At 36.1% G+C, this 11,522-nt stretch overlaps 3 protein-coding genes across 3 annotated transcripts; 1 reads left to right on the forward strand and 2 right to left on the reverse strand.

Annotated features, from left to right (window-relative positions):
* Nucleotides 1-1,155: 1,155 nt before the first annotated feature.
* On the forward strand, nt 1,156-2,500 carry LOC103854050 (putative ribosome biogenesis protein slx9-like). Its single transcript, XM_009130968.3, has 5 exons — nt 1,156-1,310; nt 1,397-1,455; nt 1,532-1,581; nt 1,945-2,093; nt 2,179-2,500. Exons 1-5 carry the CDS (start codon nt 1,291-1,293, stop codon nt 2,372-2,374), a joined length of 474 nt encoding a protein of 157 aa, XP_009129216.1. The 5' UTR covers nt 1,156-1,290; the 3' UTR covers nt 2,375-2,500.
* Nucleotides 2,501-2,784: 284 nt separating this feature from the next.
* LOC103854117 lies at nt 2,785-4,496 on the reverse strand. The gene is made up of 4 exons (XM_009131026.1): nt 3,722-4,496; nt 3,290-3,616; nt 2,985-3,176; nt 2,785-2,801 (listed from the first exon to the last, which is right to left on the reverse strand). The coding sequence occupies exons 1-4, from the start codon at nt 4,494-4,496 to the stop codon at nt 2,785-2,787; spliced, it is 1,311 nt and encodes a 436-aa protein (XP_009129274.1).
* Nucleotides 4,497-7,725: 3,229 nt separating this feature from the next.
* On the reverse strand, nt 7,726-9,829 carry LOC103854049 (nudix hydrolase 17, mitochondrial). The gene is made up of 5 exons (XM_009130967.3): nt 9,000-9,829; nt 8,782-8,887; nt 8,585-8,668; nt 8,353-8,481; nt 7,726-8,256 (listed from the first exon to the last, which is right to left on the reverse strand). The coding sequence occupies exons 1-5, from the start codon at nt 9,083-9,085 to the stop codon at nt 8,113-8,115; spliced, it is 549 nt and encodes a 182-aa protein (XP_009129215.1). The 5' UTR covers nt 9,086-9,829; the 3' UTR covers nt 7,726-8,112.
* Between the last annotated feature and the right edge of the window lie 1,693 nt (nt 9,830-11,522).

Genomic DNA, 11,522 nt, shown 5'->3' on the forward strand with positions numbered 1-11,522 from the left:
CGAGCTCGCCAGAGAATAAAAATCAACAATAACAAACCACAAACCACCAAATGTAATTAACAATGCTTCATCCAATTCACCAGACCAAATACAAAAGGTTTTACCTTTAACATGTAGCCCTTGATCTTCTGCCTTTTGAATGAAAAATCATCTGGCTCTTGATCATTCCATCTCACAAGAACATGACAAAAAAAATCAATTCTAAATTTATCATGTTCCTCATATTAAAATTCTCGATCTGTTCGAGAAAATCTAAATTAAATACATGCATAATCAAAATCAAATACAGGCATCATATTAACAAATCTTTACCTTCGATTTGCCTGAGATAGAGCTCGCAACGATTCCGCCGAGGAGAGGAAAGAGACAGATAGGGAGATCGCCGTGGCCCTTCCTCGACGACAGCCACCGACGGAGACGTCGCCTGATCATCCAACAGAACCACCGATCGGGAGAGATCTCCCCTTTCGCCGAGGAGAGGAAAGAAACGGAGAGAGATGTCACCGTTTTCCTTGTTGGAGGAGAGCAACAGATAGAGAGGCCGTCGTTAGCCGTCGTCGACGACAGCCACCCACTGAGACGCAGCCGTGGCGTCGAACAGACCCATCGATCGCATCGGATTTCGCCTTTCGTCGCAGCGAGGAGAGAAGAAGAGATAGAGAAATGAAGGAAAAAAAGAAAATGCGAAGGACGCGAGGGTCACCTCTTCTCCAACCTGTATCCGTGCGACACCTGGCAACGAAGCAACGACGCTTCCCGTGCCAAATTAAGCAACACCTTCTCTCTTTTTTTCTTTTTATCATTTATTTTAATTACAATTAACTTTAAGCAACTAACTTAAGCCACTGCAATAAACATGCTCTCACTGGTTTGCAAAAGTAGAAAACCATTCTTGTAACTTGTAACATAGCTGAAGCTCAGCAAGTTATTTTTTTCTTATATTATTAATTAGATTTATCATTTAGCCATTTGAGAAAAATACAATGTACAAATGGAATATTAACTAATAATTAAGATTGATGACAAAAAAAAACTAATAATTAAGATTGTGATCGTGATTTCCCTTTGGGATCATAATGGGCCTGAAGATAGAGTCTGGGTAGGCCCAATGTTCTTGTTACGATAAATTTTAACTCTCCGGGTCGGGTCATAAGATCCGAACTTATATGTATTGAGAAAAATCCACTCCCTCTGTTCATCTAAAACCCTAAAACTTATTCAATCAGCTTTCGCCATTAAACCGGAGCTCGAAGTCGTTGAGGAGCCAAGACACTCTGTGGATCTTTCAAGATGGGCAAACCGAGCAAAGGGTTTGGCTTTTCGTCTCTTCGTCATCTGTGCTTAGATTGTTTGGTTCCTGGATTTGATATACTAATGCCAAGTTTCTGACTTTCAGATCGGAAACAGGGTCTAAATCTGACAAGAAGTTCGAGAAGAAGCTTCAGTTTTACACAAGTAAGCCTTGATTGCGGTGTGCGTTTATGTCTTGTAAAGATAAAAACTATCTAAAGACTTCTGTTTGTTAACGCAGAGGTCAAAGACACACTTGGTTCCTTGTCTGTTCAAAAGGAGATTGGTAAGGTAAACAAGACATGAACAAAACCCTTTTCTATAATCTTCTTGTCTGCAAAAATCGTCTTTTCTATAATCTTAAGAATGTTGCTATACTGCAATCAGCGTCTGAATGATTAGTCCTTGGTTTTGTTACGCAATCTTGAGTCTCAATGTTTAGATTCTTAAGAATGTTGCTATATTACAACATGTGTCAGAATGTTTAGTTCTTGGTGTTGTTACGGCAATCTGAGTCTAATTTTTAGATCGTTAAGAACGTTGCTGCCCTGCAACCTGTGTCTGAATGTATAGATCGTTAAGAATGTTGCTGTACTGTAGTCTGAGTGTGAAGTTTGAAAGTTTTGAACCTTTTTTTTTATATGTATTGATCAGAAGAAGAAAAATCGTAGTCGTCAAAAGAAACTAAAGGCGTATGATCTCTCCACCCTCTCGGAGTTTCTTCCTGAGGTTAATGCTTCGCAGAAGTCAGCTCAGCCTGCACCTGACTTGAAGATGAACTGCAAAAGGCGACAAGAGCTCGTGTATGTCTCTACATTTTCATCTATGGTTTAACTTTCCTTTGTTGTGATTTGTATCTGAAAGGGGTTGTGTATATTGTGTGTGTAGATTGTCGGAAGGGGAAAGGTTGAACAAGGTTCTAGACCATCCAGCTTTTCAAGCCGATCCAATTGGTTCGATATTTCAGCACCTGCAGAGTGAACAGCCACCGGTGGAAGAGAAACCGAAGAAGAAGACTAACACAAACGGAAGCAAGAAAAGAAAAAATAGGAAGAAAGGAAAAGCTGAATCAATGGATTTCTGATTTTGTTTGAGTTATATAAACATAAGTTAAATGTTTTGTATTGTTCTAGTACAAGAGCAAGATTTTGGATATAATGTGCTCTAATCACAAATACATGATAGTCTAAATCCTTGAGAATTATCACTAGAGTGGTTTGCTGATCACGACAAGTTCATTGAAGAGACCGGTGAGGACGAGAGTGAGTTTCAATTGGTTTAAACTTGATTAGCGCTGATGGAACAAGCTCTTCGTTCTCTAGGGTTCTCGGTTTCTGTGCGTGTTTGTGGACTAGCAGGAGCTCCAACCGTAAACTTTTCGTCTTAATTTTTTTTTTTTTTTCACTGAACATACAGCCTAGAGCATGCCTTATACAGCCTCTGCAACCCAGCCAGAGCTACAGTTACATCCAAAAAATTTTGTTCAGAGCACGATTAAACATCATCCATACCTGAACTCACAAAAAAAAAATAAGACAACAATCAGAGGTAGCGGCTTTCATCGAAGAAAAACTGGAAAAACCACGGTGGATGACTGTTATGGTCATAAGATCTCATCAAACCCTATTTAGTCACACTTTGAGCAATGAAAGTTGCCCCTCTGTTTACTTCTCTCTCCACCCTCTGTAACTGACAGCCATCAATACTGTCCTTCCCCCGCTTGATCTCCTCAATTTGATGCAGGAAGGAAGGCCACGCTTGGGACCTTTCCACCGCTCCAAACAATTCCGCAAACTCACCCGCCACCACCACGTTCGAAATCCTCTGACTTCCCATACTCTCAAGACTCCACAGTACCCCCACAAGCTTAGCATCATCAAGAGAACCTACATTGCTAAAAGCTCTTCTACTGTGACATAGAAGTACACCCCTTTCATTCCGCAGCACCCATCCTCCACCAGCTATCTACTGGTTTTGTTCCAATCCACCCCCACATTACACATCGTCCACCCTGGCAAAGGAGGCTTCCATCTGGCTTTGCCTTTCTTCGGCTTAAACTGCAGCTGAAGCTGTAAATTTTCCTTTACCGTTTGGGCCTCAAACCACTCCTCTGTTTCTTGTTTCGCTCGCAACAAGATGTTTGAGGGGTTCGGCATAATGCTCTTGAACAATAACTCATTTCTCGCTTTCCATATTACCCACAGGAGCCAAGACCACATTCTAGGTGAGGAACTGTCCCCCACTCGATCTTGCCTCAGATGTAACAAGTAACTGATATTTTCAGAGATCGAGTTCTCATGAAATCCAAGTCTAGGGTAAGGAATGCCTGAAATTGCCCATACATGTCTTGCTGTCGTACACCAAACAGAATGTGATTGATTTATTCTCCTTGCTCCCCACAAATTTGACATCGATTTATCTACCTTCATACCTCTTGATTCCAATAAATCAGCAACAGGCAGAGCCCCATTAAGAACTTTCCATACAAAGACTCTGATCTTTGGCAATGTGGGAACTTTCCACACCTTCTCCTTTAGACTGTTCACCGACGGCTGATTGAAAGTCTCAGGCTGGGTCACTTTAGTTTTTTCCGAGAAGGCAAGTTGATACGCAGATTTCATAGAAAACTGATCACTCCTTGTTAAATTCCAAACCTTAAAGTCCTCCTTTGATACCACCGGTTGATTCCTTAGCAAGTACTCAATGTCAGAAGGAACAAATACCTCATTAAGAGCCCCTTCATTCCACTTGCGTGTAGACAGGTCTATCAGCGCTGAAGCCCTTAAATTGACATCAAAAGTAGCATTTTTAATCCACGGAGCTCTCAAGCCTTCCACCAGGTCAGCAATCCATTTATCAAGCCAAACTCTGGTCTGCCGTCCATTGCCAACCTTATGTCTGAGACCTTTCATCAGTAGCTCTCTCCCATACAGCAGGCTACACCAAGCATAGGATGGCCTGGCCCCAAGGGACACATATAAGAACTCACCATCAAGAAAGCACCTGCTCTTTAGGAGAGAAGCCAGAAAACAGTCAGGAGATGAGAGCACCTTCCATGCTTGTTTAGCAAGCATCGCCTGGTTAAAAACTTCAAGGTCCCTAAAGCCCATACCACCTTGATCTATAGGTAAGCAGAGTCTTTCCCAAAAGACCCAGTGAATTTTCCTATGGTGATCCTCAGTTCCCCACCAGAAAGCCACTAACATGCTAGATAACTTGGTAATAATCGTTTTGGGAAGCTTGAAGCATGACATCGCAAAAGTCGATAGAGACAGTCCTCTTGATTTGATCAAAACCTCCTTGCCTCCTTGTAACAGATGCTGATAGTACCACACGTCTAATCGCCCTTGGGTACTGTCCTTCAGATAAGAGAAGAGATCCACTTTAGACCGAGAAGCACTCAGGCAGACTTAAATACTTACTTGCACCTCCTTGGTTCCTAATTCCTAGGATATCTTGAATGGCTTCTTTTGAATCACTCTCTATACTATCCCCAAAGGATATCGATGACTTGTCCAAGTTAATGTTTTGACCGGTAGCTTCGCCATAGAACTTCAATATTCTATGAAGAGCAGAAGCTTGCCTCGTCAAAGCCTTGCAAAGGAATAAGCTGTCATCGGCAAATAAAAAATGTGTGATAGCCGGTCCCTCTGATGAGAATCTCATCCCGTTGATTAAATCATTCCTTTCCGCAACATTGAGTAAATGAGTCAGCCACTCCGTGCATAAGACAAACAAGAAGGGCGATAGCGGATCACCCTGACGAATGCCTCTTTGTGGTGTAATCAATCCAAACGGTTGATCGTTTATCAGGACTGCAAAGCTCACGGAAGTGACACACATTATTACCAGCTCGACCCACCTCAAACTGAATCCCAAAGAAACCATCAAGATCCTGAGATAGCTCCATTCGACACGATCATACGCCTTCGACATGTCCATTTTAACAGCCATGAATTCCTCCGCGATTGACTGATGCGTTTTCAAGCCGTGTACTGCTTCGTGAGCAATGCCAATATTATCAGAGATGAGCCTGTCTTTAACAAACGCTGATTGATTGACCGAGACAATTTCATGCAGAAAAAGTTGCAGCCTTCTAACCAGAATCTTTGAGACCGCTTTGTACATCACAGAGCATAGGCTGATAGGCCTCAAATCCTTCATTAGCTCTGGATCCACTACTTCAGGCAGCATACAAAGATAGATGAAATTCCATTCAGAAGGGAGCAACCCTGTAACGAACACATCATGAATCTCCTTGGTCACTTGGTCACTTGGTCTCCGATAACAGCCCAGAAGCTTTGGAAGAAGAGCCCCGCCATACCATCCGGTGCTGGTGCACTATCTGCTTTAATAGAGAAAATTGCGTCTCTGGCTTCCTCTTTTGAAACAACCCTTGTAAGTGCCACATTCATCGCATCTGTTGGTACCATACTTTCCAAGACTGGTGAGTAGGACCTCGGGTTGGATGATTTGAACAAATCAGAAAAGTAGTCAATGGCAACCTCAGCTTTAGCTCCTTCCGACCACTGCAACTTCCTCGATGCGTCTTTCAACTTGGTAATCTGATTCCTTGCCCTGTTTGTTTTGACTGCAGAATGGAAGAATTTAGAACTGTGATCCCCAAGGATCAACCATTTGTCTCGGCATTTTTGTTGCCAAAACAACTCTTCCTCTTTGTAGGCTTTTACCAAATCATTCGTTATAATGTTAATCATAAAGAGACACGGGTAATCTCTAGATTGCATCCATTCTAGCCTCTCTTGGAGCAAGGATATCTTCTCCTGCACATTAAATACCGACTGTTTCTTCCATCTGCTCAGTGCATTTCTGCAGGACCGAATTCTTTGCGAAATGGATTGATTTTGGCCATTTTTGTTCAGAGTCCAAGCAATGCTGACTTCTTTCTTGACATTAGGTTGCATCAGGATTTTTTTTCTCCCTAACCGGATTTAAGCCATATGAATCACTAAAATATTTTCTCCCTAAACCGCGTCAAAGAAGATCCATTCGTCTGCACCACTCAGTTCGAATCCTACTTCAACTGCAGTGAAGATAATTTGTTCTGTTACAAAATACGATGGCGAGGAAAAAAAATACATAAACTTCCAGAAACGTAAGGGTAGAAGAAGATTCCTCGTTTATAATTTTAGTAAATGAGCTTTACATAATTTCTTAGATTTATTTAGTAAATGAGCCTAATTAACTATATTGTGTATGGCAGGCCCAACATTAACTAAAGTTTGTTCTGATAAAGTTGATTTATTCTTCTACCCATCCCGATAAAAACGTTTCTTTCATTAACACGACTAAACCATTTCGATCCAAAGCTTCAACTGGTAAATCCAGTAAAAATAATTATCAATGCTTCTTCCTCCGTTGTAGATTTGTCTCTGGACAATAGCTTCAGGTACGAACCAGATCGATCTAATCTATTAGAAACCGGAAATCGTTCAAATTTGACGGAACTTATCCGGATTTGAAATATAAACCAAATATTTCGGTAACAAATTGTAAAAACCAAACTAACCGAAACCAAACTGATCCGAACCATAATTAATTTCGGTTCAATTCGGTACAAATTCCTCAAGCCGATTTAACCGAAAAACCGAGATAACTGAACCGAATTATCCGGTTGAACCGAACCAGCATGCCTAAAACTGGGTATAGATAATGATAAAGCCCAAAGTTTTATCCAGAACTCATCCACTTCTTAACACTTTTGAGAAATAATTTTATTCCAAATATTAATTTTTTTTTTGTAAAAGGGCTTTCAAATATTAAGTTCTACTAAATGGTTTACAGAAAAAATATTACCGGATACAATATAGTATCAAAATTGATATACAATAGACTTTTAAATATTGTCTTTTGCAATTGCAATATACAAAAAATTGCAGAATAAACCTTTGTTGAAGAAACAAACAATCTAACAAATATTGTTACTCCCTCCGTTTATTTTTATATGATGTTTTAAGAAATATTTGTGTTTCAATATGTATGATGTTTTGAAACTTTTTATGTAAAATTATTAAAATATTAAATGTTAATATATATATTATTAATTTTTAATTATTTTTTTGTTGTAATCAAGTGCTTTTAGTAAAAGTAACTTTTTTTTAATTTGTGTGTTAAAGCTAAAACATCATATAAAGAGAAACATATGGAGTATTATTCTATAAACTAATGCCTATGTCAAAAAAAAAAACTAATGGCTAGATGTTGGTTGGTGATAATGAATAGGTAGCTGGAGAAAAAAAGTTACTAAAAATGTGAACAACTTTTTCACAAAATAAAGCCAATTATGATTATGACTCATCAACCTTTTTGGATATTTTCATAATAATTTTGGAAAATGACAATTTTTCCTGAAATATACAATTGAGTATATGATTGGAGTAATTTATTCATGAGACGTATCACCTACTTGCATAATTCAGTAATTCTCAATCACATAAATCATCATGAAATCAAATGTCTCTATTGCAAATTCAAAGAGATGAAAAAAAAAACAGAGGGAAACACAATTGTACAGGTCTTGCTTGCACTCTTTGTTTATCTTCCTAATCCTTCATCATCCCTTAAGTAAATCTTGCAGAAACGTTATAAACACAACACACTAGACTTCTTAAATCACATGATGTTTTTTCATTGCTTCAAATTAAACCTAAAAGATCTACCCATCTTTTTTGTTCCTGCTCTGCATCTGCTCTTCAAATGATTCTCTCAATTCTAATTGGAGAACACATCTATTTATATCTACATAGATCCACTAGTCCATAAAATCCCATCACAATCAGCAGCAATTTTTTTAGCAAATCATCAGCACATTGTCTCGATAGAGATTGAAATTGTCTTATTTTCCTTTGGCTGATTTAATGGCGATGAGAGTCTCTCAACCAAAACATCTAATGCTTCTTTCATCCACCAATCTCTACAAGCTTCTCTGGCGTCAACTACATTCATCTGAATTTTTTTTAAAGGAATTAGTATAAAGATTCATCTATATGATTTAAAACATATAATGAAAAACCAAACAAAAAAAGGCTTTTAGCTACTTACCCAGATTCTTTGCCTAGCATGTTGTTCAGGCCAAAGATCAAGTTGTTCTGTAACAAGCATAGGGAACATTAGTCCTTCATAGTAGGTTCCTCTGCTTTTGCTCAAAAAATCCCATTTTCCTAGTTGATGCTGCCAAAATCAAAACACAAGAAAACAACAAAAAATTAATAAAAAGAAACAAAACAAAAATATCAAATAAAACAGAAGAAAAAGAAGATTCATTTTAAAGTACCCCAATATTGCCAAGAACTCCAGCTTCTTCAAGAGATTCTCTTGCGGCAGCTTCTTCTACAGATTCATCAAGCTCCCAACCACCCTGATTTTTGAAAATTAATTACAGTAAAAAAAACAATTAATACCCCCAAAATGTTTATCAAAGCTTGGGAACGTATAAAAATCTAGGCTGAAAATACAAGATGATGATGATACCTTTGGGAACATCATGGCATGACCTTTCTGAGAAGAAATAACAAGAATTTCGAATTCATCACTAAATTTTCCATCGCTTGATAGCTTGAATCTGTACGGAATACATCTGCAGAAATTTTCCATACCAGAAAATCAGAAAATACAAAAGTACTAAAGTAGCATTGACTTTTTTCCCCGCGGTAAAAATATGTGAAGCTGAGATGTATAGATGAACATACCCGACGACTTGACGACGACCTTTGTTGTATCTCTGAAACTGACGACCAGTGCGAGAAACCAAACACACCATTTTCTCAACACCCATTTAGCTTCACAAAGGATCTTGAAGAGCCCTAGTTTTCAAGATAGAGAAGGAGGAGAAAGAAAGGCAGTATGATATTTTATATAAGAGAAAACGTTTCAACCGTGTCGTTTGAAACAACTATAACGGATCAGAATCTGTCGAAACAAAGAAGTGTCCCAAGAATCTATGGTTGGTTTATAGATCAGAAGTTTTAGTTATGTTCTTTAAGAGTTTATGATTCTATTTGGTTGCGCATGAAAAGATTTGAGAGAGAGAGAGAAAAAGAAGGAGATGACAAAACGTTGTATCAACCTCCAATGGCTTCTCTCCTTTATATAAAAAACGGCCGCTCTCTTTTTTTCTTTCGGTTATTTTTTTCTTAAACATTTATTTATTTTTATTTGGAATTTTGGTCACTATCTGAAAATAGCTAATTAGTTTTTTTTTTTGGAAAATATGTTGATTTAAAGTGCCATACACATATCTAAAAGTCTAAATTTATCTCATTTTCAAAAATATAAATCAGATTGATCCCTCTCCATTTTATCCCTTTTTAGTTAGTTTATATTAATATTTTCGACGTACGTATCAGGCTTACAAATATATTAAATAGCCCATCTTTTAGTGTTAATTAAACTATCCCGTATTAAAACATCTTTTACATCATTATTCACTAAAATTTAATAAAATTTTTTTTTGCTGTCTGTTGTCACTTTTGAACGTTTTGAATTCACAATTTGGGTAAAAAAAGGGCTAATAAAGCTTACCAAAAATCATTCCAATAATGACGATGCTTTATTTTCTTTCGTGTATATTACAATTTTGATTTTTTATATGAAAATATTCGAGAAATTTGTATTTTTGGTTACGTGTAGGCCCAAATGACAAGTGTGTGGGATATGCATTAGGAAAAACCAACCAAATTTTGAATTGTAATTAAAAAGAATTCGTATTTCAAGTGTCGAATTTGTTTTAGTTTTTCATTTATCTTGACGACATTTTTGCGTACATCAGTTACACTAACAATGTATGATACGTACTCTATAAAATAATGCCTCGGATTGAAATAGTTAATATACAGTATATAATATAAAGATGTAGCTGATATATTTATATTTGAGGTAACAACTTAATTATGCTTAAAGAATGCCTAAACTTGTAAATATTGGTGGGACAACGAAATTAAGAAGTAAGAGAATCAATATAATTAGGGCATATCCAATAATTCAACGTAATTAATAATTGGATGTTGTCCCTGTCAAAATGTTTAAGGGGATTTCTCTGTCGTTTCCCGGTCTAGGCTTGTAGGTTAAGTTGGTTAATAACGAGAGACAATAGGTTAATAATTAATCACGTTAATTTAATTAAAAAGGTTGTAAAATTAACTTTTAAAAACGTAGTAAAACAACAAAAAGTCTTTATCCTTACGCGGCACGTTTATGTTGACTCTGGAAGAGACATGGTCACGTGCGTCGACGCCTCCTATGATCCTATCATTTACTTAAGCTCGACCAAAGTGTGTGTCTGAATCGCGGTTAGTGGACGACTCTGCGTTTGATGTATGTTTGGTGTATCTGCATCTTTTTATTACAAGACTGATGTAGTAGTTACATCTTACAAGTAACTAGGTTAAGATCCGCGCCTTGCGCAGAATGAATATTATATATATATATTATTTTCAAGTATTCTATATTTTTTAAATATTATAAAATAATAAATATATATTGAATAACTAAAAAGTTTATTAACTATTACGTATATAACTAAATGGTACAAATACTTAAATAAATTTTATTAATCTAGCCAAACTTTTTTTTTCTATTTTATATGGCATAAAATTAAGTTTAAATGATATTAACATAGATATATAGTACATTTTTAATATTGACATCTGTTACAAAATATTTTATACTCATATTATTTTTGATCATTTGTATTTATTTATAAAAAAAATAAATCAAAGATACAACAAAAAAATTTGTGGGATGTTTAATAGTTTTAGTAATTTATAATTTTAAAAACATTCAATACAAAATTTAAAATCTAAATATTAAGTTGTCAATAACTGTTCAAAATGTTTATAAAAAAAATTCAAAGCAAATTCGAATTAAAATACTTATGTATTTTATATGGTATATAATTTATTTTTAAAAACTATTAGTATATATATATATAATATTTATTAAATGAGACTTCCTACTTATGTAATTTCGTAATCATTTATATCTTGTTATAACATAAATTTTAAACCATGGATCACAAAAATTTCTATGTGAGAGTTTTAGCAACTTAAGTCATTTATATTCGTTTTTAAAAATTCAAAATATAAAATATACGAAAAAAACTAAATTTTTATTATATAGTTAATGTGGTTGTTTAATTTATTTTAATAAGTTAAAATTAAAAAAAAATGATAGAGAATAGACTAATTTTTATCAAATTTTTATTATTCAAAATC

The sequence above is a fragment of the Brassica rapa genome, chromosome A02 (assembly GCF_000309985.2).
Source record: "Brassica rapa cultivar Chiifu-401-42 chromosome A02, CAAS_Brap_v3.01, whole genome shotgun sequence".
NCBI lineage: Eukaryota > Viridiplantae > Streptophyta > Magnoliopsida > Brassicales > Brassicaceae > Brassica > Brassica rapa.